This window comes from Simochromis diagramma, unplaced genomic scaffold (assembly GCF_900408965.1).
Source record: "Simochromis diagramma unplaced genomic scaffold, fSimDia1.1 OVJJ01000271.1, whole genome shotgun sequence".
Lineage (NCBI taxonomy): Eukaryota > Metazoa > Chordata > Actinopteri > Cichliformes > Cichlidae > Simochromis > Simochromis diagramma.
The window spans coordinates 916,327-944,125 of NW_024386909.1; the positions used below are offsets into that span (position 1 = coordinate 916,327).

The 27,799-nt window shown below is 38.2% G+C and overlaps 1 protein-coding gene across 2 annotated transcripts in view; it reads left to right on the forward strand.

Annotated features, from left to right (window-relative positions):
* Positions 1-27,799, forward strand: part of col11a1a (collagen, type XI, alpha 1a) — a 68,105-nt gene that overhangs the window by 25,997 nt on the left and 14,309 nt on the right. For both annotated transcript variants that reach the window (XM_040036206.1, XM_040036207.1), the window contains 32 exons: positions 629-682; positions 1,100-1,144; positions 1,345-1,398; positions 1,493-1,537; positions 2,261-2,314; positions 3,741-3,785; positions 4,294-4,347; positions 6,085-6,129; positions 6,473-6,526; positions 6,643-6,687; positions 8,041-8,094; positions 8,220-8,327; positions 8,400-8,453; positions 9,257-9,310; positions 10,304-10,348; positions 10,525-10,578; positions 10,724-10,768; positions 12,990-13,043; positions 13,641-13,694; positions 16,702-16,755; positions 17,196-17,303; positions 19,378-19,467; positions 20,524-20,577; positions 21,645-21,752; positions 21,851-21,958; positions 22,771-22,824; positions 22,979-23,032; positions 23,123-23,230; positions 25,013-25,066; positions 25,152-25,205; positions 25,484-25,537; positions 25,995-26,048. In XM_040036206.1, coding sequence (XP_039892140.1) covers positions 629-682; positions 1,100-1,144; positions 1,345-1,398; positions 1,493-1,537; positions 2,261-2,314; positions 3,741-3,785; positions 4,294-4,347; positions 6,085-6,129; positions 6,473-6,526; positions 6,643-6,687; positions 8,041-8,094; positions 8,220-8,327; positions 8,400-8,453; positions 9,257-9,310; positions 10,304-10,348; positions 10,525-10,578; positions 10,724-10,768; positions 12,990-13,043; positions 13,641-13,694; positions 16,702-16,755; positions 17,196-17,303; positions 19,378-19,467; positions 20,524-20,577; positions 21,645-21,752; positions 21,851-21,958; positions 22,771-22,824; positions 22,979-23,032; positions 23,123-23,230; positions 25,013-25,066; positions 25,152-25,205; positions 25,484-25,537; positions 25,995-26,048 — 1,971 coding nt within the window. The remainder of the gene's footprint in view (positions 1-628; positions 683-1,099; positions 1,145-1,344; positions 1,399-1,492; positions 1,538-2,260; positions 2,315-3,740; positions 3,786-4,293; positions 4,348-6,084; positions 6,130-6,472; positions 6,527-6,642; positions 6,688-8,040; positions 8,095-8,219; positions 8,328-8,399; positions 8,454-9,256; positions 9,311-10,303; positions 10,349-10,524; positions 10,579-10,723; positions 10,769-12,989; positions 13,044-13,640; positions 13,695-16,701; positions 16,756-17,195; positions 17,304-19,377; positions 19,468-20,523; positions 20,578-21,644; positions 21,753-21,850; positions 21,959-22,770; positions 22,825-22,978; positions 23,033-23,122; positions 23,231-25,012; positions 25,067-25,151; positions 25,206-25,483; positions 25,538-25,994; positions 26,049-27,799) is intronic.

The following is a 27,799-nucleotide window of genomic DNA, read 5'->3' on the forward strand; positions in this document are numbered from 1 at the left end:
CTCAGTTATACAGGATTAGCCGTCTTAGATTACAATAATAACCAAAGGTTTGGATATCTTGGATCTCTTTTAGTTGGCTGTAGTGGGTGATTTGGAATTTCAGTATCTTTCTAAGATCATGTTGAGTAACATCCTTAAATTTCAGTGTGCTGAGTGAAGAACTGTTATGCCAAGAGGGGAAAATGGATTAACAATTTATAATTTGCTACATGGCTTCCACTAATGTACCTGCATTAATCACGCACTGAAGCTCGGTAATTGGTTTGTACATTGAAAAATTACCAATGAAATCACTGTCGAGTACGACATCCTGCCTGTCACCTGGTTATTCGAAATCTGTGTTATGATGTCGTATTTGGTTCATTCCCAGCAATGGTTTATAGCATCAAAGGTTTGGTATGAAGGCTTTTACAGTATAGTGAGATGCAGCAGGAAGTGAAAACATAATGTGTTTAGTATGCAAGGATGAAGAAACAAAAACGTAACCAGTGTTTGAAAGGACACTAATGTAGTTTTCAAATTAAAAGCTCCAACTAGAAAATTCTACAAAATAAATAAAATAACATCATAATGTGAGACATTAACCTCAACCTGTGTGCCTTTCTGATCTCTTTCTTCTTTTTCTTAGGGAGAACCAGGACCAATGGGACCCCCAGGTGCCCCTGGAGAGGATGGACAGAGAGTAAATGCTTCCTCTTTTATCTCACAAATACCTGCACTCAGCTGAGATGCATCACCAACATACTTATTTAGATCAGATGTGCTTCACCAGCTCAGCCCTCAGGCAGCAGCAGCTGGGTTGAGACTGGGAACTGGGAACGAGGGGAGGTTGTGTCTAACCTTTTCTTCTTATGAAACTACCTTAACCAACTCCTGGCTGTTGGTGCATTCAGTTATGTTTGCAGTGGTTTAACATAAGCTGTAACTGATAGAGGATTTTGAGCACCTAAAATTAAAAGTGATGATTACTAATATATAATGCAAGATGCCACTGTTTACTTCCAGGTCTGGTTTATTTGAATTAATATGATAAACGCTAAAAGTTCAGTAAAGATCATTATATTTCATTTTCTCTGATTCTGTCTGTTTCTTCCCTCAGGGCGAGGATGGAGAGATTGGGCCTCGAGGATTAGCTGGAGAGAGTGTAAGGCTCCTGGTTTTATTATATCATGCCATCCCAGATCTATGAAATTACAACAAGCTGCAACATGATCTTCCTTAAGTCATTTAAAAAAGCTAACACAAGCATCCAGCAGGGGCAGTAGTGCCCCTCTGACAATTATTCATGAATATTATGACCATAAAACAATTCTCAGTTTACTTGAACTCGTTTGTTCCTCTTAGGGTCCAAGAGGTTTGCTGGGACCTCGTGGTCCTCCAGGACCCCCTGGATCACCTGTACGTACTCTGACTTTTACCATGTCCCCATGTAGTATCACTGCCTGCAATTAATATGATCGGTCACGAGTCTTGTTTAATGTGTCCTCTGCAGGGTGTTGCTGGAGTTGATGGTCCTCAAGGTCCAAAAGGAAACATGGTACAAAAACAGCTTCCTCATTATTATAGTCACCAACATGTGACCATATCAGCTTTTAGTGCTGCAGATCTTCAGACCCTGGGCTGAACTATACAGATGCTTTTACTCAGTGCGCATTGTTAAAGTTAACTTTTAGGTTGTAGGATGCACAGCTGTGAGATCAAAGGTTCAGTGCTCAGTTGTGAGTCTGCTGTGATCATTATATCTTAAAGATGTGTTAAAAGTTACATTATGTTAAGATAAATATATATAAATAACAACAACTTACAGAAATGTGTTATTAATAAGTTTTGCTGCTTTTGAGAATTAAATGTCCACCAAGAGTATAGCCTCTCTTTCATTTATTTCTGTCCTGGACTCCTAAGTAAACATGCTGCGGTATTTTAGGAAAGAGTGGAATTTTTTGGACTTTGCTTTTGTAACCAAAGTAAAATACATTAAGCTCAGTAAAAAGGAAGCTATATCCCAGATTGGAGTATATGAAGCAGATTGGGAAAAGTAGGCATACCAAAATATTTCAATTAGTTAATTAAACTCTTCTGTAACTTATCCCCTGAGATATCATTGTTTTTTCTTTGTGATCTGGAGAGTAAATAGTCCTGGCGACAGAGCGCACCTGTTAACAGTGCCACGCTGGGTGTAATTCAACTGCACTGTATTTGTGAGAGTTGCTCCGGGAATAATGTTTCTTGTCTAGTTTTGACAGTCTTCTTTTTTTTTCAGGGACCTCAAGGAGAGCCAGGCCCACCCGGGCAGCAGGGAATCCCTGGGACACAGGTGAACGAATCAATCACGAGGTGTCATCACTGCACCTGAAACAAGCAAAGACAAGTGCAGTGCAGGGATATTTTCCATGGACTTATCTTAGGAGAAAAACTATTTGTTTGGTTTGGTTTTCATTGTCTTTGTGTTGGTTTAATTCCTGCAAAGCTTCTACAACTGTTGCTTCAAGCTGACACACACACACACATACACACACATAAATATATAAGCACATATCAGATAGTGTTATGTTGTGCTTCAATGGAAAACATTATGAGGTCAAAGAAAAGTGTGAGGCAGAATTCACAAGGACCTAGGAAAAGAGAAGTGCAGCGGTCAGAGAATCTCAGACAGCTTAATAACGTGGCAGCGGATGTTGTTGATGTGGGTCTGATGTGGTGAAACAGTGTCTCAAAGATGGACTACACAAAATACATCTTAGATGCCTCATGCAGTGTTACTGTGCTGTTACATGCAGGTCTTATGAAAGAGAGAAATCAGTGAAAAATATCACTTTGTTACAAAGGACGGAATTCGGACTCATCATTAAATAATAATAATGTTCACCGGAGAGGTCACCTCTCATTGAAGGTTCAGATTTTATCAGCACGTTTTGGCATCAAATAGAAACGGCACTACTAATGAACATTTAGCTGTCACATGTCAGTGATGCTCATTGCAGTTAATGATGTTCATGTATTATGTCGCTATGAATAATGGGAGGGCATTATCTCCTTTCACTTCATAAAAGGATTGGTCTAGTCTATCTACTGCTGAAGGAGGGGATGAAAGAATCACTGGAGCACCTTTCCTTAGTCATTAGAAAATTCATCCAGTTTTTATTAAGGGTTATTATGGCTGCCACTCAGAGAGATTCTGTGTCACTTCCCTCTGTTAGGATTCTTCCTAAGCAAGTTTAACAGTTTGCTTGTAGCCTCTGTTTACACTGAGCATTGGTTTAAAAAATGACACAGAAGTGGGGAAAAAGGCACATGGGCCGACTGTCAGGCATAGAAGGCAAAGGAGCAAAGGTGGGAAGTAAAAATACAAGACAAATGGGAAGACGAACTTTCACAGTGCAACGGAAAGTAACCAAAAGATAAATAACTAATGCTGAAAGACATGAAGACAAAAGCATGGGAAACAAGGACAGAAACACAACCAAACCAACAAATATAAAGGGCAATGGCAGGTAGGGACTCAGAAATGCATATATGGGAGCACATAAACAAATATTTAAGGATTTGCAAGCATGCTAAGGACCAATATACCCCACTTAGAAAGAACAAGCACACTTAAACACACAGGCTTATCATTTCTTTACCAGCTAAACTATTTACAGCTCCAACAAACTCTTCAGTTTATCCAGCTTGCGCATGTGTTTGAGCATGCCTGTTGTTGCTATATCGACTCTCATCTCTATCTGTCTCTTGTTTTGCAGGGTCTTCCTGGTCCTCAAGGCCCCATTGGACCACCTGGAGAAAAAGTGTGTTTATTTCTGTCTTCATTATTTGAAAGCTTATTATTAAAGCATTACGGTTTGTACCTGGTGAATGAAATGTTTGTTGGTACAAAAAAACGTAGTCTTGTGCGAGGAATTATTAAGTTGCCGAATCAGTAAACTGTATTTGATATAAGATATAAAGACCCATGATTTGATGTAAGTTTTGCATTATTTGGTAAAATAAGGCAAATTTGGTATCTGCAGGTTAGCAAGATTCATGCTAAGTATGCTATGTACTGCATGCTTCTTTGTCATGTCTCTTTGTTAAGGAAGCTTAGTTGTATTTATCTAACTACAATTTAAAATTTAAATTCAGTTTATTTATTTTTTGTTTATGATAGAATTTCTTTTTCCTTGAGTTTTCTTTCATCAAAACTAAGAATCTATGCTAAAGTCAAAAAGTTGCATTTAGCTTATTTGAACCTGTACGTGACCTTCATAAGAATCCTGGACGTTTTTTTAAATCTGTCTTTTTCTTTTCCTCATGCAGGGACCTCAGGGCAGGTCGGGGTTGCCTGGATTACCTGGAGCTGATGGGCCCCCTGTGAGTGCTCTTGTGACCTAAACACATGCATACTGTATATCAATATTACATACATACATATCCCACAAACAAGATAATCTAACACCACTTTACTCATTTAATATTCACTAAAATTGTGGGTGCTATTTTTTACTTTTTATTTTGTACTAGTATTAGTAGTAGTTTAGTACTGAATCTGCCGTTTAAATATGGGGAAATTGTGCACTTTTATATAACCACCAAGTTCAAAGATAGCTGCACAGCTAATCTACTTACGAGATCATTGAGGATTAGCGAAACAATAGACGTGCAAAGTTTAGTTTGTGGACAATCCACTTTGAGAGGCTTTCCTTTATTTGTTTTGCAAAAATAAAGGGAAGTTTTAGTTCCCATAGATTAAGAATTTAACTATGGGTGCTGAGTAGATGAAATGGACATTTTTACTAAAAATTGCTCTTAAGTATGCAAACAAAAAGTGCAGTCATTAATAAAAAATCAAACCAAAACCCAAGTTAAATTAGTTACATGCTTCCCCTTAAAAGTCAGGAACCATGTCTGGAACATTGTAAAATTGTGGTGGCCATAACTCACACAGATTGAAAATTTACATGTGGAGGTGGTTTTGAGAATATTCGTCTCACACGTCTCACCTGCAAGTTATCAGAAGTTGTGAAAGCAGAAAAAATAAAAAGCTTATACCGTAAAATGAGAACCATTCATTCAAATGACCTGAAACAACAGTATTCTCTATTGAATCCTCTGCATAAACCCACCAAGTGGAAAGTAGATTGCTAAGAAAACAGACAGCGGACACACAGATGCACACATATACACTGACTCCTTGACTTATTTGTGTTATACCTTCAGTCTGTTGGTAAAATGATTTTTGGAAATGGCCCGATTTTTTGTTTGTTTGTTTTTCTTGAAATATCTCATATGCATTTGAGACTATAAATGAAGTTGTTGTGCAAGCTATGTGCTTCAAAAAATGCACATGGACAATATTTTGATTTTTATTTAATGCTTTTTGTGCAACATGGCAGAACTGTACCTCAGACATCTCTCGTGGCATTTTCCATCACCAGAAATTTGATAAATAGCCTACGGGATTTGTTATTTCGACCCGTAGTTGTTCATGTCATACCTCCTTCACTGCCCTTACTTGGAGAGGTGTGTAAGTTCAACAGGCAGACAGCCTTAGCTGGCCTCAGGCGCCAGAGCCTGGTGATTTACAGCCCTCTACCTCAATGTCACACTTCAGATCGGGATGTCAGAGGCCAAAGGATCCCATATGTTTGTGGGCAGTTTATATCCAACCTGTCTGTCTGTACGATAAACCTTACTTCATCAGTGGCCATCACACAAATATCTAATTTAATATTATTACTAGAAAAACTTGTACTTGTAGTATATCTGCTAATATACTATGCTATTGTTTGCAAAAAAGCACCATAGAGCACACAAGTTTACCCTTATAATTAATGCAGCATTGTGTGAATGCACTACAATTCAGCTTTGCTCTGAAATAGTAACTCTTTTGTTGGTTTGCCATGTGTTTGAAGGACAGCACAAAAGCTAGAAATTGATCTTAATATGAATTCAGAAAGAAACGCTGGGGTTCTTTTTTGTGAAGTTGCTTCAACATCATAAACGGTTGCATCACGTAGCTCAGTGACACACATTAGGTCACAGCATTCACTAAGTTCAATAGTTTTGCAAGTTTTAACCATGTTGTGATGTCTTTGTTTTGTTTTGCAGGGTCATCCTGGTAAGGAGGGGCCACCTGGAGAGAAAGGAGCCCAAGTAGGTGTTTTGAAGTCACAGAATTTTATCTTATTTTTATTTATTTTTTTATTTTTTCATTTGTTCATTTATTCATTCATTCACTTTTTAATTGTTATTCATATTCAGATCACATAACATTTTGTTAACTGAGCTTATGTTGTGCCAGTATTTAATATTACAGTTTAGCTTGGTTCAATAATTGACCAACACTGATTGTTTACGATGCAATTGTAATGGCGAACCATCTTAAATTGACACTAATCGGGTATTTAAATATGTAATTACAAGTTATTATTAATGCCATCTGCATTTATCTGCTAAGCGTTAGCCCCAGTAATCATAAACTCTTTCTTTGCTCCAGGGTCCATCAGGCCCACAGGGTCCCATTGGTTATCCTGGTCCTCGTGGTGTTAAGGTATGATGTTTGATGAGGCATGTATTTGATTGTCCAAACACTTTTTATTATTTTACAGGAGTTTGTCCTGCTAGACATCATTGTCATCATTCTAATCTCTGGCTTCTGTCCTACAGGGTGCAGATGGTGTCCGTGGTCTCAAGGGATCAAAGGGAGAGAAGGTATATATGTCTTTTTAAAATATATATATTATTTTACACAATTTTGTTATATAAAATATAAACAAAAATAGCTTAATAATTATACATAATGTATTGCTAAAGTCAAAGTAAAGAACCAAATGGGAGTCAGTTCAATGGGATAACTCCCTTGGTTTCTGTTAAGGAAGTTGGCATAGTGAATTGCAGACTGTCAGTCTAAACTTCATCTTGTGATAAAACTGAAGGCATCAAAAATAATGTTTGGGAACAGCTAGTAGATAGTTGAACGTCACAGGCAGGACCTCTCCAACAGTGGCTGTTTACCAGCACTCCCAGCTTTGGTTTGAGTCCTTTGAGCTGGAGTGCACAGCTGCTGGAGCCTGAATGTAGAGGTCAGTCGATAGCCTTCTTCAGCAAACACGGAGACTTTCTTAAAGTGACCCTCGATCCACTGTTGAATGTAAAGCTGTCATGCTCTAGAATATTTTTGAAAGCCCACTACAATCAACTCCAAGCAGTTTCTGAAGTGTTGAACTGTGCATGTATCCACGTAGAATTTAAACTAATATTTTTTATATATAGATAGGCATAACTTTTATTCAAGATCAATACAGCTGTGTCACTGTAAAAAAAAATCCATTATCTGACTGAGAGATGTTGTTCTTACTACAATGACAGGTATTCATATCATTTTTTTATTGAATTATTTATAGCAAGAGATCCAAAAGCCAAAACCTCGAGGAGAAAGCGTTTGTTATGAATAAAGGATGTGCTTTTCTTGAGGTGTGTGCGTGTGGTCTTTGCGATGCGAGTTGGTGGCAACAGACGTGCTCAGTACTGCATTATGCATCAGAGAGTTGAAAACATGGACAAGTGAAAGTTTTAAAGAAAAGAGGAATAAGTTTGGATGAACTCAATCGTGTCCTTCAGTCCATTTACGAGTTTCACAAAGTCAATAAACCCGAGCATCATTCGGTGTATTGTAGATATACTGAGTGTATTGTGTCTTTAAAACTAGAGCAAATTATATAATGTTTTCTAATTTGGTACATCGGTATATAAACAGTCACAAATAAAAGTGAATGGGCACTGCTGCAAATGTAGAGGATGAAAATATCAACAGCTTTACGTTTCCATGCAGGTGCTGTTCCACTATCTGACCAGCAGATAGCACTGTCAATCCTGTGATTTACACAGTGAACCTAAGAAGGCTGAAACTTTAAAAGATTTTCAAAAAATAACTTTTAAAAAAAAGTTTCAGGGAGTTTCTTAGAAAAAATAATCAATTTCAGACAGTTAAACAATGCTTTTAGCAAGAATATAGTAAATTAACCCCAAAAATGCCAGAAAATTCACTAACTTCTCTCATTTCAGGGTGAGGACGGTTTCCCGGGTTTCAAGGGGGACATGGGAATCAAAGGAGACCGGGTGAGGAGCTTGACTGAAATAAAAACACTGATGACTCAACATTTAGTTGAATCTTTACTATTTGGATGGAAAATTAAGATATATAAAAATGAAACCATGTGTTGTTATATATTTGTTGATTGTAGGGTGAAATTGGTTTGATTGGGTCCCGTGGAGAGGATGGTCCTGAGGGTCCTAAAGGCAGAGCTGGGCCCCCTGGTGAATCTGGTCCTCTTGGTCTTGCTGGAGAAAAGGTAACATAGCTCTGACTGCAGTTGTGCTAAAATTGTATTCCTGTGCTTACTTGTGGTGTTAATGTCTCTCAGGGTAAACTGGGTGTCCCAGGATTGCCAGGTTATCCTGGAAGACAAGGACCTAAGGTACGTTTGTGAAAATCAAGGTTTTTTGTTGGGGGTTTTTTCTTGGATAATAATAGATAACAAATATTAAATGGTGGTTTACTTTGTTGGCCGTGGTACTTCAAGTCATCGGGTTTGCCAGGTTACTCGGAAATAACGCAGCTGACAAACATCCCATATTATGTAGCACGCTGGTTATTTTTATTTTTTTTAGTTATTTTTCAAAAAAATATTTAAAGAAAATTGGCATCACTTTTTAATAAGATGTCACTAACAAGGCTATAATTCCCTAAATGAGTAAACAACACAGCTTTATTTTGGCAGTGCAAAATTTTAGTGTTATTGCTTTACGGAGGTAAAGTTTGCCATGGATTCAATTTTTGTTGAATGTCCCCAATGCAACATTTGAGGCTCTGCAGAATAGGTAAGCTTTTTTTTAAAAATCCCCCTGTTCACAGTATGATTACAGAAAATGTCACTTTGTCTCGTGGTTAAAGATATTTTGTGCCATGTTGTAAAGTTTCCCTCTTCTTGTTTCAGTGTGTCAATTATTTTATATGGACTGAGAAAATGTTCTTTAACAAGAAGTATAGTGCAGTATAGATAAGGAACAGCTTTTTTAACCCCTTTATGTTTCAAACTCTAGATTCAGGCTATTTGACAGGAGCGTGGGGTTAACAGTGTAAAAGTAACTGAAGATGACATGCAACAGCAGTGCAGATAAATACAGGATGAGCTTTAATTATTATGCATGTGCTGACCCTCACAGCTTCTCTTGTGTTTCTGTACTTTCCCTCCACGACATATCTACCTCCTGTCGACAGGGCTCAAGCGGTTTCCCTGGATTCCCCGGAGCCAATGGCGAGAAAGGAGGCAGGGTAAGAAAACACATGCATTAAGTTTTTGTGTATGAAAATCACCACGACATCACGGTCCAGCACAAAAGAAAATTGATTCCCGTTACAAAGCATCTGCATGGTGACTCGGCACAAAAATAAATAAATAAATGAATGAATAACAGCAGCGAAATCAATGTCAGGGAGAGAACAAAAGGTGCGGAAACAATTGTGCTTTCATTGAGCCCATGGCCTCATTTCTTGGCTTGAAAAAGAGTTGCACTCACGCAGTTTTGGAGAGTTGCTGAGATGCTGTTTGAGTTTTCATATTTGCACGTTCACCACTGACGTGTGCAGTAAGCCAGATATCCCCAGCTCAACACCATTCGTTTTATTAAAGGTGGAGGTAGTGGGAGAGAGTATTAGTTTGAAATCCACTTTAATATAAAGATTATTAAAAGCATAAAGAGTTATTAAATAAATTGTCTTAAAAATCTTTTATTAAATTAAGTGGATACTTTAAACTGTATTATTTGACCAAAGCCAGGTCCATCTAACAGCTTTATTTGGCACACAGAGGTTATTTTGTGAAATAAAGCAATCCAGCCAAAGTCAAAATTTCTCTGATGTGAGAAGCCAAATAGTTACTTAAAAAAATTCTTTGCTTTCAATGAACATAACTCCTGTACTCTTTATTTATATTGCCATATGACCCGTTTACATTTATTAATGGGATCACAGTTTAAATTCAAGGTTTTCTTAGTAGACCCATACAGGTAAATGACATTGCACTGTGTCCTGTAATTACAAATTATTGTTTATTTATCAGTTAAAAGGAAATAATGAGTCACTACAGTGTGTTCCCTGCTTGAACAGGGAACACACTGTTCTCTGGTTGTTGCTCGATGTAGAAGAGATGCTTTGTGTGGAACACATGTTAATGGGGTTTCATATGTTAAGTGGATTAATGCTGGATGAGGACAGACGAGCAGAATCTGTGCTTAAGCCTTTTTTAATTTTTTTGTTACCTAACAGGGCACTGCTGGCAAATCTGGTCCGCGAGGACAAAGAGGTCCGACGGTAGGTCCTGTTCACGCCATATTTTTTGTGATTAATGGGCTATTAGTGTAAACATTGTTGAATCGTTTAAATTATTCTTCCAGTCAAATTATGTGCATATATTATAGCTGTTGAACTAGACTGTTGTTGCCATAAAGTCGTGTGCTTAACATGACTTTGTCTCTCTCTCTCTTTAGGGTCCCAGGGGCGCTCGAGGAGCCAGAGGTCCAACAGGAAAACCTGGACCCAAGGTTCTGATGCTATAGCCGTTACAACAAAACACTACTCACAAAGAGTCAAGACTTTTCAATTAAATTGCTACTTTGTCACATAATTAAATAGAGCTGCTTTTTTTTAAAATTTGAGCTGATGATGATTTGTTTTTGTGTGCTGAAGGGCACAGCAGGCAACGACGGTCCTCATGGCCCACCTGGTGAGAGAGTAAGTCCAACACACTGAGCCTGCAGTGGCTGTTATGCATTTTAAAAGCACACAAGGTTTAGATCCATACCAGTTTGTTTTTGTTGTCCTTGCATTAGAAATATACTTGTAATTGTTGGTATTAGGTCTATCTCATCAAACTGGATTCTAAGCATTAAAGATAAATATTAAGAAAAGATGCTAACCTTGTAGGGTACACATAATATGCTTTTTTTCTTCCCAGTAGATCTCTAGCATCTACTAAAATGATGGCTGTGCCTTACTTTTACCTTTCTAGTTCAACAGGAGGATAAATAATAATTAAGAAATTAGTTGATCAATCGATAAATCGTTTGTTTCATTTTTAATAAGGGGCAATTCAGGCATCATATAATATTATAATAAGACTTCTGTTCTATACGTTGTTGTCAGCTGGGATTTTGCCTTAATGCTATATCACTGTTCCTACAGACAGCAGCATTTTTGTTTTGTGTTTTTTCACCCTATCACTTGGCTCCCAGCATTGCAATAAAGTAAATTGCTCCTTTGCTGCATTTCAAACTGACACTCCGAAAGGAAAGGAGGAAAGAAAGGAAAGAAAGCGCTTCAAAACTAGATGTTTAGTGCTGGGTGGCTTACTCAGCAAAACAAAGGAAAAGTAAACAGTGTGCAGTTGCTGCACAAAAAGAGATTCCCAGCAGTGACACCTTATTTAATAACTTTCATTAGATTTTGTTAGGTTTCTAGTGCCGTTTTAGTGGAATTTGATTTTGTTGTGTATCAAAGAAATGAGAAACATTGGCTTGATTTAGTGAAGGCCTGAAAGAAGGAAGGCTGTTAAGCACCTGCAGCAAATGCTCTGTTTCCATTAGCATTTACCTACCAGCACTATTTGTACTGACACAGTGTGATTAATTTTAGTTGATTGGGAAAACTGAGCCTCTTTCCTGAAAGTTGAAAGTTGGTAACAACAGAAATGAAATAATGGCACATGTTGCTCCTACTTGTCCATCTGCTAGGTACAGGGATTTCATCATTAATCAGTCATAAAATCGTTTTTTCAGTCTCAAAGGTAAATGTTTATCATAGATATGCTTTCACAGACTTAAAGTTTTCTTCTTTTACTGATCGAATACAGTAATGGCACAGTGATTGAAGCAGATATTAATGGACTGCTGTCAACAGTTCTTTGATATTTAAGCTATCTGAGATGTAGTGTCATGAGCTCTGTAACAGTATGAACATCCTCTTTTGTTAAACTCCTATGAACATGGACAAGTGAGGTGAAATAAATTTGAATCTGATGAATAAGGATGATTAAAAGATAAGCTTAAATGATGGAGTCAGCTATGAAGCTTTTATTAGACTGCAGACAATTAAACTTGTATTAGATGTTTCATCGATTTATGTTTAATCTCCTTAAATAAAACACTTGTTACCTCAATAATGTAAAGTAACTGAATTCCTTCTTTAGCATATTTGACTCTACAGACTCGGATACACAACCCCACAATATGAATGTCTCTATTTGTAACATTGTGGGCGGCCAAGACACTTTTTCCCTTTAATTAATTAAGATACTATTTGTATAACAGTTTTTAGTCATTACCCTGATTTTTTTTAACATGCAGTTTAGCTTTCAGCTGGTTTCAACCCCTCATTAATTATATAAGCTGAGGTCCCCCTGGTCTTTTCTACAACAATGAAAAGTAATATATTAGGATACAACAAAGTTTATTTGGAGTTAATGTTCATGTTGATGAACTTGGAGAATTCAAAAGGTATTTTTGGCTTATTATTATTGCCATGATTATAATCCTCCCGTGTGATGTTGTCTGCTTGATTTAGTCAGATCAGATAGGGACTTTTTTTGAAGTTATCTTTATAACAATATAATATTGGATTTCAAAAAATATCCATGCTACTGAAATTTTAAGGTTAGCTGGACAAATAAATCATTGCAAAGAAAAACTCCAGATACACTTTTACTCTCACTACTTTTCTGTGTGGTTAGAAAGTGAGGCGAGTCTTACCAGTAGTCACATCATATCATTTATGACCTGAGGCACAGTTACTCACCTCAGGGTGAGGCTAGTTTTTCAATTCGAAAAGCTCCACTTCTCCAACCTTGTTTCGAATTAGCCATAAGCAATCCCAGAGCCTGACACTTTTTCACTTTTAGGTTTTGTTTTGCCTTTTTGCATAATGTCATAACCTTAATTTGACTGTGTGTTGATTGCAGGGACCTCAAGGACCACAGGGACCAGTAGGTTTCCCTGGACCAAAAGGCCCCCCTGTAAGTATTTCTCCTTCCTTGGAACAGAAGAAAGCCACTTGGCCTCTCAGACTAAAAAAGCACCTACACTGAGGCTTTGTGGTTTTGCAAGGCTCTGTGTCTAATCTCTTACTTTATTTACCCTTCCTCGGTGTTGCAATAGCAAAATAGCCTGTTTGCAAACATTAGAAGTCACAATTGATTCAATTTGAAGAATTCATAGGGTGCAGTAATACATAGCAATATCCCTAATTCTGTTCAGAGGTCATTACTCTAACTGTTATTGAAGCAGAGCTCATTTTCTCACTACCCAGTCAAGGCAGGAGACAAGTGGTAATTTCCACCTATTGATTCCGGTTACATTCATAGCTGGCTCTCACGTCTCAGCCCGTAACGATGTTTATTTCACACAAAAATAAACAAAAAAACTCTAGCCCTGAGCCTATTTTCATACCATTCAACTACTTCGAGATACTCAAGGGTTTTTCCTTTCTCAATATTATGTTTACACTGCCCACAAACCATTTGCACAAAATTGTAGTAATAAAACTTGTTGCTTAGAAAAAAAACTTTGAATGAAAAAACTGGTGAATGTATGTCTTGTTTTCTACCTGACAGGGACCACCTGGCAAGGATGGGCTGCCCGGACACCCTGGCCAGCGCGGAGAAACAGTGAGTAATTGCAATATCTTGTATGAACGTTACAGACCTCACGTTGAACTTAAACCCAGCATGATCTAAGAATTATACATATTGGCTTTTTTTTAGCTTTCTACATTTAAACTACTTCAAAACAAGACTTATTATTATATTATTATACATAAGCATATGTATAGTGCTTTCATATGCAGTAGATAACGATGAAATCGTTGGCACAACATCTCAGTGGGATGCCAGAGGTGCAGACCCATTTCGTAAAGCAAACTCTAAAAGAGAAAGCCCTTGTGAATACTGCCTGAGTCTGCTGCTCAGCTGGTCTTTATTCACACAGACAGAATACACACAGACACCGTCGAGGTAAATCCACAGGGCTCAGACTGTGGGCTGTGTAGCCATCCATTTCTGATGGAGTTTCTATCTTATTGTTACTTTGGCATATTTGCAAATATCCAATGAATAGATGCTAAGTCTTGACTGTTTAGTTCCACTAAGGTTTACTTGTGTATCACTGCCTACTGTCTAACAATAACACCTTAGAGATAACTAAGCCAGCATAATATTTGTTGCAGCAGGATAAAACAGTTTGTTGCTTTTTTATTTGTATTGTTTGTTTATTGTTCCAAAATGTGCATGAGCTAAATGAAAAATGGCTGAATTGGCACATAGATAACAACAATAAAAAAACAAAGCGGAGTAAGATTTGATCAAATGAAGTTAGAATCCCCCGCTTTTCGATTCCTCTGCGCTTGGTATGCATCAGTGCACCATGGTTTGACGAGGCTCGGAGGACAATGATTCTACTAAAAGCTTGACTTTGCCTTTATCAAAGCTTCCTTTTCCATCTGCCTCTTTCCCTTAGATAATATAATACAACACACACAAGTGCTTCCCCGCCTTTTCTGTAATTCAGGCCCCAATAGTAGTCTTCATTAAGGTGTTTATGTGCTGATGAGTGGGCTCCACACAGCAATAAAGATGCTTATAGATGCACATCATCAGAAATGCAAGTTACATTTAAGTAAGTGCAAATAAAGATTTGAGCCGGTGTCTCTAAGCCACGGCCGATGCTGCAGCAGCCTGGCTTGAGGGCTTCCTTTAAAAAATACATCATCATAAATCACTGCACATAGTGATCAATAGGCCTGGAGTCATAAGTCTTTCAGTATTGACTTTGTAAGAAGTTTGCATTTGAAACTTTGTTTAGTTATAGGATAATAAGTTGCAAATCAAATGTGCTGCGATTGTAATGCCTCAGTGTGTATAGGTTATAGAAAAGGCCAGAGAATGAGGGAGCCAATAGAAAAAGCTGATTTCATCCAACACTCCTCTTGTGCTGATCCTGGGGTTGTACTTGTTTGCTTCTCAGTAACTCTCAGGAAGCTTAATTAAGCTGTACACTGTTCACTGTCTACAAGTGTGTAGCCTTATTACAGCTGTGATACAGGTAGAAGATACCATTCTTTATCTGCTTGTATCAGTACACTTAATAGTGTGTTTTAAGAAAACTGTTTAATTAGTATTTCAGGAATATACTGGAGTGCACTTGGATTCTGGTCAATGTGGATTGGATTGTTCCTCTCCCTGAAGACAGAAGTTCATCGGATTTGTACAGCACTGTCGGATTCAATGCTCGGGAATTTTGAACTTGGATCTTTTTTGGCACGTCCTGTTTTGCTGTTTAAATGTGCTTAAACGTATCCACAGGGAGTACTTCAATGCAAATCAGCCATATGCTGTGAATGTAAACTTAAAAGTTAACTACAACTAACTGGTCTGTATTCTCCCAGAGAACATATAACTTAATGGTGACTTGTACACTTAACGCTGTATGCAGTAGTAGTAGAGCAGCTATACTATTATACTGCTGGCTTTGAAGTTGGCTAGTTACACATTGATACACAACATGACCAGAGTTTTATGTCACCTCAATGACATAAAGTCAGTATTTTATTAAAGATTTCAAAATTAAATTCAAGAAAAACCCCAACAATCAGATGAGTTGGTGCTTGCTCAAGGGACCATAGGAGGTCCCTTTTAACAGAAAGAAACCTTTATCGGAATCAGGCTCAGGGAGGGGCAGCTATCTGCTCTGACCAGTAGGGGTGAGGGGAGGAAGACAGGACAATAGATACACTGTGGAAGAGAGCCAGAGATTAATAATAACTAATGATTAAATGCAGCGTATATAACTAAGGGATGTTTAAGGGTAACTATATGCAAAATCGAAAAGGGAAAGTTTGAAGCCTAATCTTAAAAGTACAGGGTGTGGCTGTCTCCTAAATCCAGACTAGGAGCTGGTTCCACAGAAGAGGGGCATGAAAGTTGAAGGCTTTTATATACACTATGAACCACGAGTTACTCTTAGCCTGCAGTCTAAGAGTGACGTGTTCTGTTAGCGACCAAAGCCCAGTTGTAAGAAGAAGGACAGGACTTAGAAGCCAAAATGTTCATAATTTTGCACATTTTTATTCCTCATGTAGAAATCCATCACTCTCATAGCAAACAAATGAAAATGTCATGTCAAATCTGTTGTCTGTTGTTGTGTTATTTTTAAATCTTAATTACAGCATCCAAGTACAGGTACCCCACTTTATTGTCTGAGTGTCTTTATTGCCTGGTTTGGTTTAAACAAGAGGCGTATGTTGTGTGACCCTTCCTTTTCATGTCTACTTTGGACTGCAAGAAAAAAAAGCTGTAAAGCTTATTGCATAGACTTAATGTCCACATAGACATTAAGATATGCAACATATTAAACAACTGTACATATAACTCTAGTTATTTACTACCCTGCACTTTATTGCAAAACAATATATCCTTGACTGTAGATAGAAGCTGAAAAACTCTTGTTCCAGAATCAAGGAAACGTCAGACCCAAACATATAGTAAATCCCTGCTCATCATCATAAATAATATCACAATAATTGCTGCACATGGGCTTGAATAGATACGATTTATGTCTCCAATGCTGCTGTAACTTGTATAAATAATGTTTCATACTCTCTCTCTTTTCTTTTTTCAGGGTTTCCAAGGAAAGACCGGTCCTCCAGGACCAGGAGGTGTTGTTGGGCCCCAGGTAAGAGGAGATATACAGAAACGGCAAATACATATATTACTAAACAAACAACAAAGCAGAAGGTGATTTAAAGTAAGTGCTGTATTTGCAGTGCTGTGGATCAAATTCTTCTATATTACAATTTTATTCCAACAAGAAGTACTGTGGGCAATTAAAAGAAAACACATAATTGCTCATATACAGTAGATAGGTCATCATTTACTCAGTTGGATCTTGGACACCTACTGGCTTTGAGCTCTACTGTACTGGCGTAAATTATAAGTGAAAAACTGATAAGCTTTATTTATATGGCGCATTTTAAAGAAGGTTACGAAAATAGAAAAGTTAAAAAACAGCTGTAAAATTCAGCCTTTCATTACTTATTTTCTAAATGTAACTTACTGATTTATGGTCATTTTCATACGTTGACCTGTAAATCCAAATGTGTGATAACATCTTAGGGACCCACAGGAGAAACTGGTCCCGTCGGTGAGAGAGGCCACCCTGGACCTCCTGGCCCACCTGGAGAGCAGGGTCTTCCAGGTGCTGCTGGCAAAGAGGGAGCCAAGGTATGCATATTGGATTCCCTTTAATTTTACTTTTCCAATTGATTTTAGATATAGTATAATAGCAAACTATGCTTTTCTATCAGCTGACACTTTTACACACTAACCTTCTGAAAACACTCAAAAACAAACAAGAAAAGCGGCCTTGGCTTTTCTTGTAAACTGAAGAAGAGGATGCTCATGACATTGATAGGAAGTTCAAGAGGGTATACACGGGCTGCAAATTAAACCTACACATTGTTCTACATGATTTGATTTTGCAGACTGAGCCAGCTGTCCTCATAAACACTTATACTTTTGGGGGGCATACAATGCTTGATAGATTACATATTCCTTTGATAACACTGTGAGAATGTGGGATGTGTTTCGCAGCTCTCTGCTTGCTCTCTATGCTAGACAGTGCAAAATTGAAGGAAGTGACTGCTGAAGATACAGAGGATGAGATTTGAGCAGTGTCTGGCTACGTTCTCTCACTGCTCGAGAAGTGAGTTCCCATTAGGAGCAGACAGCAGGCATTTTGTAGAAGTATGGGCTGCTCCTAACCAACCCCCTGATTCCCAGGGCCACTCAGCATACCCTGCTCCTCAACCCCCACAACCCTCAAATCCTCATGTGTTCTTCTTTCATTTTCTTCCTGTCTTCCCCAAGCAGACAGTTTAATCAAGTCTGTCGGCTAACTCCAAACCCTGTGCCAGTCAGGTCTACTCCGTTCAGACCTGCGCATCAGTATGCCAGGGACACTTTGAAGAGACCTTGGCAGCAGAGCCCAAATCCTCTTATACCTCTCAAGCCTACTCTTCTCTGCCTCCCTGTTTGCAGATAAAGTCAGCCTGCCAGCACTAAAGAAGAGAAGACGAAGCCAGAAGTTACTTTTTCTGAAGTCAAATGTCCTTGTTTTAGAATTGCACCATATAAAAGAAAAAGGAAAACAAACAAACCAAAATAAAAATCTGTACTCAGTAAGGATGCAGTACAAAGTTTTTTTCTTGTAGGCAGAACACAAAAGAACTTCTGAAGGAGATGTCTTATGTTAGGGAAGGGTTGAGTTTGTGCAACCCTCCCCTAACATAAGACAGAAGGATGTGAACTTTGTGTTTTTTTTCTCTGTTTTTTGGGTTTTTGTTTTGCTTCATTGTAGCAAGAAACTGGCTGCTGGAGTGGAGTACTCTTGATTTTTGATTTTCTTTTTAAAATCTGACTGAAGTCTTTATGTTTCATATTGTGCCTGATGATGCAAAAGCAATACTGCATTGGTATTAAGAGTTATTTATTGACTGTGTAATGACAGTACTAATGAATCATGTGTCTGTAAAACTAATTGTATCTAATAGCTCATGATGGCTGTCAGTTTTGAAACAGGTTCACTCCTGTCCCTGCTGGAGAGTTCAGAGGCATCAGTACATATATTTGCTCATTTTCCCAGTACTATGCATCTCTCCCTCTCTCTCTCTCTGCCTCCTGCTACTCAGCAGCCAGCACTGCAGTATAGTCCTTTTTTAAACACATAAATGGCTGCAATGCATATTCCACCAGTGGGATGAGAATCATTAAGTGACTTGGTCATTTCATAAGTTTCTCAATTTCAAGGTTTTCTTTGTAGTGCAACTAAAAATCCTTTGGTTTTCTTTTCATATGTGTTGCATCTCCAAACCCATACTAACATCATCAGTTCCTATGCAGTAAAGTTACGTTAGCAGTTGTTATGTAGATGATTTAGTTTTGTGTAAAAATCTCTCTCTATATATCAAACATACCAAAACAGTAATTGTAAGTCTTTTTCATTACAAGGACATACTCCTGCAGTAAAGAATGAAGACCTTTTCAGACTGAGACTATATGAAGAGTGAAGCTATTAAATACTTTTCTATGGAAAGTGAGCTTTTATTATTCAGCAACAGTGCCTGAATTAATCTTTGTGAATGGTGACAGATGATTCATCTTTTATAACAGTCTTAATGTAAAGAATTAGTATGGTACAGGAAAGTTTCAAATGACACATTTGTAGTTATACTCAAAAATCAATGCAACATTTTGAATTATAGTAAGTCCAATTAAACACATGTTATTGCCTGTGTAGGGTGATCCTGGGCCACAGGGATCCCCTGGTAAAGACGGTCCCCCTGGTCTTCGTGGCTTCCCTGGAGAGAGAGGTTTACCCGGTGCCCCGGTAAGTGCTCCATTTCACCTGCATCTATTCATCATCATCAGTTTTCCTTTACACGTGTTTGCTAGTAGAAAGTGACAGAACATAGCTACATAATAAATGAACCAGCATCTATCTAGAGCAAGTCACTTCATTACCAACTCCGGCCCCGGAATTCACACCAAGTGATCAATCCGATGCAGAGGAAATCCAAAGCGACATTTTACAAATGAACAGGCGTGCCTCGGCATTGCTCTGCTGCCACCGACGGCGCTGTTTTAACAGCCGCAATGGATCTTGGGCCTGTATTACAGAATTGGGAATTGTTGATTAGGGATTCATTTGTAAAAGTTTAACCCAAACATTTTTTCTTGTGGGGAGGACAAAGTTATGTGCTGTTTCTATATGCATTATTTACCTAATAAATTATTAAGTGAGAAATGTTGGCAATTAGACTGGGTTATCTGGGAATGGATATACTGCAGGGAGAGGAAGTGTTGTGCTTCCTCCATCCTCAAGGTCAGTCGGGCTCTGCAGGACAGCAGCACCACTGATTGTTTTCTGCCATTGTAATTTACTCCAGCAAACAGCCAGAGCCAGCAAAAACTCATTACCCATACTGCTATGTGTTCTTTTGTGGCCCACTGGGGAGCTGCACATGCACATGATGGGAACTGACAAATATATAAAACAGCACACATGCGTCTAGCCTATTATGCACACCCCTGCATGAGCAAAACTGAATTTACAAGCTTGCATATGCAGAACAAGATGGAGAAAATTGTATGCACCCATACAATAGCTTACAACTTTAAGCAGCCATCTATCTGCAAAAGAATCCCACTACACTTTCCCTGCAGTATTCACAACAACACAATTATAGATGAAATGTGTTTTTTGAAGTGTTGTATATTGTGACTGAGATATGTATTACAGATATTAGATTTACAATACACTAGCAATCTATAGCTTTGGCCTTTGATTTGTGTTTACTAGGATGGCTTGGTTAAATGCAATTAAAACACAAAGTTCAACAACTGTGTGAAGGTATTTATGTCTCTTGTTCCATCTTCACCTCAGGGCCCTGCTGGTCTGAAGGGAGGAGAGGGTCCCCAGGGTCCACCTGGTCCTGTTGTAAGTACTGTTTTTATGCTCTCTGGATTGTGTTGGTTTGCATGCCATTTATATTATCATCTTAGATTCTTCTAGATAGTTATTCTAGATAGTTCCACACTATACATTTGAAGTATTATTAAGACTTGAATATTCAAATATTACTTTAATTCAGATATTTGTTTGTTCTGGCTTTTATTACCCAAGTTGAGACTGTAGTATGTTCTTTTTGAGCTGATCGTGCCACACTGCACACGAACATATTCTGCTGATGCCGATTGTGTCATCATGACACTTGCGCAACACAGTACTGGCTAAATAGAATATAAACCAGATTTAAGTTTTTATTATTTATTTACATATTTAGGGTTATTGTTATGTTGAACGTTGTAGTGTTTTAAGTTTGATTACTGTAGAACAGCCTCAGTAAGCCAAAACTACCAGTCGTTTGTATGAATTTATCATTTAAAAAAAGAAGATGCATCCCTGTCTCTACATAAAGCATTTGTTCAATAAAAACAGAGTCTAAATGATCTGTTTGGCTTTTATACTCAGAGTTTTTATGTTGTGTTTCTGTAACCAAAATTAGTGTGCATGCAGGTTGGTTCACTGCATCGATAATATAAAACAAAAAGTGCTGAGTGTCATTCATAATCATGTTTTATGGATTGAGCTGAACACTGAGTAGTATAATATATATGCAACAGAAGTCTGTTTCATTTTGTAATGCAGCTGCAGGTGAGAGTTGCTCAGGGCTTGGAGAACCACTAAGACATCGGCTCCCTGACAGGAGATAATGCTGACTACTTTCAATGAGCTTTGCTCTCTTTTAGAACTTGAAAGCCACCTGATACTGCATGTTTCTGCTAATGTTTTCACACTTTCCATTTTAAAAAGAGGGTTTTGTGTGTAGCTGTGTATCTATTGATATATTATTAACAGAAAGACACAGTGGGGTCTTTGTTTGCCAGTTTCCTAATGTCCTCGGTGTTTGTTCAGTGCAAACAGGCCAACAAAACTGAAATCTTTAAAAATCCTTCTGCCCTTGTTTTTCATTAATATTGTCCGTATTGTGCTCACGCTTACAGGGTTCTCCTGGTGAGAGAGGTGCTGCTGGCCCAGGAGGTCCAATTGGCCCATCTGGTAGACCTGGCCCTCAGGGTCCCCCAGGTCCCGCTGGGGAGAAGGGAGCACCTGTAAGTGTTACTTTGCTCCTAAAGCTTCATTCTTCTTGTCCTTTCTTTGGTCACCAATTTTCAGAATATAATTAAAAGACATTTCTGTCTTCTTATAGGGTGAGAAGGGGCCTCAAGGTCCAGCTGGTCGTGATGGTGTCCAGGGTCCTGTAGGTCTGCCTGGACCTGCTGGACCCCAGGGCCCACCTGGTGAGGATGGTGACAAGGTCAGTTACCTACATTCAGCACCACCAATTTCATCCTGTTACATCTGCTTGTGTTCCCTAAGTGGGGCATGTGGGTAAATCAATCATTTTCTCATATTAATCTGCAACAAAAATATATTCCTCTTTTTCTAACTGTTGCTTATCCATCTTCATAAACAGATGTAACAGAAAGCACAATTGCAGGAGATGCTGTTGCATCATTCATTTCTTGTAATTATTATGGCCTTTAGGGTTACTATCAGACATTCTATAAAAGCTGCCAAACAAATGCTCATGCAGAGATTTGCAGTGCATTAACTTAGACTGACAAAATACATTTCTGTACTTGTATATGCATAGAGTGAACTCTCGGGAAATAAAGTACCTAATTGCACCTTGACAGGAAGCACTTATTTTCTTCTTGAACCTCATTCTTCCATTACACAAAATTAGATTAAGAATGAAACTTGTCACCGTGTATTAAATGCTGTAATTTATCAGCAGTTAGTTTCAGGTCTAAAAATTAGTCTCAGGAGTGCATTTGTGCAGACTGTGTCGGTATACCCTCTCACCATTACAGTTATAGATAATGTTAAGCTGAGGTTTTCAATGATTTTGCAATAACAGAATGTAGTATTGTGCTCATTTAGAAGTCTTAAATCCTACATTTGGTGTTTGGGCTTGAATTTGCAAATATGCAGAGAAGAAGAATATCAGCACTAGCTGATAACTATTATTGTTGTTGTTTATTGTTGGGTTTGGGATATGTTTTGTTTATTAGTCAAGTCATTTTTCATTATCTCAAAAACTGACTGTGTGTGTTTCTTTACCAGGGAGAAGTTGGAGAACCAGGTCAGAAAGGAAGCAAAGCTGACAAGGGAGAACAGGTAGGTGATACAGAACATTTATATCCATCCTTCTTCAAAATAAAAAATAGCCCGTTAGACTTCTACTCAGGAAGTGATTCGTGGGTGCTTGGATTTGTCTTTGACTCTGTGGGGATGTGCATTTTGGTGGCATTATTTTCACTGTATGTTTCAGGGTCCTCCTGGTCCAGCCGGTCTCCAAGGTCCTGTAGGCGCTCCTGGTCCTGCTGTAAGTACTGACAAAGAATGAGAAGTTAAACCTGAGCAGGAGGTCACAGCAGTGCTGTTCAAATCTTTGCTTTTGTTTGTTGTTAATAAGGGAGGTGATGGAGAGCCTGGTCCCAGAGGACAACAGGGCATGTTCGGACAGAAGGGAGATGAGGGCTCCAGAGGTTTCCCTGGACCTCCTGGTCCTATTGGTCTGCAGGTTTGTGCCATAACTATGAATACAAATTGTAATATGTAATATATATATATATATATATATATATATATATATATATATATATATATTCTTTGTCTTATAGCTGTCACACAGGATAATATTCACGTTATTTTTTTCCATTCTGTCTGCCTGCAATAGTGTGTCTAATGATGTCACACGTTATAGTCAGAAACACTCATTTACCTTTTTTAACTACACTGTGACCTTCAGGTTACAAGCTACGGTGGAAAAATGGTAGACACAAACAAATTCATATTTACACCATTGCTTAAGCACTTTAATTGGATCTGGAATGTCACGTCCAGTAAACTTTCTTTGACCTGCAACGATTGCACCTCTCACCTCCATTCAACGGCAAAATCCTTTTTTCATCACGGCCTGGCTTCTCTGTGCAGTGCCAGTCTCAGCCCCCGCAAAGAATTCACAAAAACCAACGAGGCCTGCCAGTGCGTGTATTGCAAAATAGATTATTATCAGTGGCGTACTTTTCTTTTCTATGTATTCATTGGTGAGGGTTATTCATCAAAGGAAATACTTGAGGCCAGACTGAAGTTATTGGGTGCATTTTAAAAACCCAACACTTTGACACAAAAAGGTACACATAAACTTTAATGATGTTTTCCTAAACTATGATAATATTCTAACGAGGTAGGACCTTTCCCATAGATAGACCTCATTTCTTTGTAATTATCTGTTTATTAGTAATCAACTTCTTAAGCTAGACGTGTTGGGCATTTACTGCAGAGATTGGGGTCATTGTCTTGATCAAATTACATAGACTGCTATTTATCAATCCGAGGTGCTATCCTGTCTCTGCAGGATTTTATTCAATGGACTTTTAATTGGGAGTAATTCACTTCCCATCACGATTCCATTAATTGCATGGACTGACCCACTCCAATAGCCTGGCCCTCATTGAGCACATTTACTATTCTACATAATGAGTAGCACTGCTAATGATCTTAGACTAGACGGGACCTTTACACAGATTATATTACTCAGCACAGGAGACATTAGCATGCATCCACACACAGTTTTTTCAGCACCCAGTGAGCACACACATGCTGAGATGCATGCATGCGCAAGCTCAAAACAGTCAGCACAGGGTCTTTGTTTTCGTTGTGTGTCCTCAGTGTAATGTGGGGAGAAATAAATTCTTTGATCTCCCCCAGCAAACCTCCACCACTCACTCACGATCAACTCCTAAATCACACAGAAGCAAAGCAACCTTCAGCAGTGATATCGTGGCAATTACTGGTAGAAATGTCACAGATCAAAAACACATGTGAGGTCTGGACCACGCCACTTATTTTACAAGAATGAGTGAGCAGGATTTATGCCTGCACCTTGGAATAAGGTGCAGGTGAATAAGGTGAATAAGGTGGAATGTCTGCAGAGCTGCAGGAAGAATTGTAGAATAAAAACATGACACCTTCACCGAAGAATTCATAAGGGAGCTTAACCCCCCCCCCCGTTTTGCTCAGGCAACAAGTACGTAACATAGAGTCTAACAAATTCAACCTTTTAGGGCAGCAGTTTTCCTTGACCTTACTGATCATACTCACTGGATATTTAATTGAATAGCAGGTGAAACATGAATTCAAGTAATTCATTTGTGCACATTTGGCTCACAGATACATTTAATATTTTACAGCATCACTGCATCAGTAGCATCAGCCGTTGTGACTACAGTTAACAACTCTAGTAAAGTGATTGTTTTCTTTTCTAATAACATGATCATTTATTCATTTTATTTGTCCACAGGGGCTTCCAGGACCTCCTGGGGAAAAGGGTGAGAACGGCGATGTTGGACCTATGGTAAGAGAAAAACCACTCGATATTTGTTAAAACTTATAAAAGTTTGTTAAATACACTGTAACAACTCTCTGACTCTTTCCTGCAGGGCCCCCCTGGTCCACCTGGTCCCAGAGGTCCTCAGGGTCCTAGTGGAGCTGATGTACGTACAAATAGTTGTTAACAACTGTACAAAGTACAACTATGCCATCACCAGTGTGTGAATGGGTGGATGACTGGATATGTAAAGCGCTTTGGGGTCCTTAGGGACTAGTAAAGCGCTATATAAATACAGGCCATTTACCATTTACCATACTCATATGCATACTAGACTGTGACTTTTTTTTTTTAACTTCTATCAACTTACATTGTGAGGCCTTTATATCATTACTTGTCCTTCCCTGTGGTGATTGATGATGATTTATCTCTTTCCTGCTGCAGGGTCCACAAGGTCCTCCAGGTGGTGTGGGCCCCATGGGATCTGTAGGTGAGAAGGTAAGAATCAAAACTTGGCACCCCAGTGTTTTGTGCCTGCACTGAAGGATGTTAGGCACTGAGACTGAATTAGAGTCTGTTACACCTTCCAGCCACTTCAGACAACCTAGTCACCTTCTTGTTTTTTAACACCGTGTGTTCATTTCAGTATGTTTTTTATGACTTAGAGCTTGGACACAATGTTGTTTTAAAAAAAAAAAAAAAATTATAGCACTTCCAGGACTAGGACTACGAATACTTTGAATGTAGTAGCACATTATTAGTCAGCTACAGTTATAGACTTAATAGAGTTAACTGTTAGTAATAATATCATTATTTATTCTGACAATAATACTTATTCTCATGTATGACTTACGTAGTTATGGCTCAATTTCAGATATCATATCTGAATTTGGGAAAAAAAATGTGTGATATTGAAGATTTATTTGTTTTGACATTGACATTTGTCTAACCACAGGGTGAGCAAGGTGAGGCTGGAAACCCAGGACCACCTGGAGAGCCTGGAACTAAGGTAAGTACGCTCTTGTTTTTGTTTTCTGTCAAGCTAAATATGTGTTGCTAATGTATATTTGTGTCACTGTGTTACATGTTAGATGTTTACACACTGGACCATGCTTATCGACATACATTCAGTATTTTACTGTAGATTCTAGCACTGTAGCGTGATTGTAGGGCCCGTCTTTAAAATGGGTAAACTCACTTTGTGCACACCATTGCAATTGAATGGTGACAAGGAAAAAAAACAAGACTAAGTAACTTTTGGTATATTTACCACTAACTCCAACCTAATGAGGAGGTGTTTTTGTTTGTTTTTTGTAAGTGACACTGTGTATTCATCACCATGATAGTAATTGTTCCTCACATTTAAGCTGGTAGTTCATCTCAGCATGACTCTTCTGCTTTGCACCCTGGATCCACATAACCCGCCAAGCTGAGTCTCTTCCTCTTAAGACGCAGCCTAATTAGCAGGAGGATCTGCACACTGCTTCTGACCTTATGAACAATGATTGCAGCAACCCTGAAGCAAGTTGCCTTTAAAACATCAGACATCCGTGTTAATGCAGCTTAAGTTGTGATTTGTCCTCCTTGATAGTTACATTGGGGCTGTTGCACAAGAAATTGGAAGTGCTCTTCAGTGCCATACTTGTTTGGAGTTACTTCTAAAAGCTTTAAACTCATTAACGTACTGCAGTCATACACTTGACCTTGTTGTTGTCGAAGAAAAACACCCATCAGTGTTTGCTTTTTAGCTCTGCGGCTAAATTTATCATTATTGAGGTACAACAGCAGATTGAAAAGTTGTAAAAAAGTGTGATTATAGGTGTCTGTATGCCCTCTATTAGTTCCTCTTTGAATTGCTGGTGTGATAGTTTCAGAGTTAGGGTGAAGTTTACGTTCCTATCATAAGCAATAGTGTTGGTACCGTATAGTTTAGTTAGTATAAAATAAATCTAAATCTAGCTGTCATCCTATTTGCTTACACGCATGAACCTTTACATGCTGTACATCAGATTCAGACACAATAAATTAATTAATAATACAAATATTAAGAAATGAAACAGTAGTGGACTACATGAGTTTCTAGTTTTCTGTTTCTTTGCTTGTTTCCACATCTTAACTGAACTGTGAATCATCTTACTTTAAGAAATGTTGCAGAAACCAAGGACATTAATTACCAACTCGTACGCTCAAAGACTTGATTTTTCACCCACATAAACATGAAGCAAAAAGTAAAAATAGCCTGAAATGTGTAAAAGTAAAGATTTATTTACTCAAATTATTGATCAGTAAGGATCTTTGTATAAACTGACTATATACTGACCAGATTCCATTAAAGTTACAATCAAATTACTTTAACGTCAGAATTTTCAGAATAAAAGATTGTTTCGCATGTATCCAAATCTTCTCCTGATTTCTCACCAAATCAGCTTTAATCCTTTACAACACTTAACAGCTGGACTTGCAAATAATAGACACGGTTTGAAAACTTGAAAATCATAACCAGCATATTTTTTCATCAGGGAGGTTTTAAAATATATTTTATCTGTATAATTTAAATAAGGCTTTTAAAAAATATATATGTTGCACCTCATTTCACATCAGTGTTGTTGACCATCCAGAGTTGCTGTGCTCTGTTACCAACACTGGGATGATCTTTGGATCCAGTGTCTCTCAGCAGCCTCTGACTGCTTGTCTGTTTTTATCACCCCATCCTGTTCAGTGTCAGCCTTGGAAGAAAAAAATGCTCCCTCTTGTGGAATT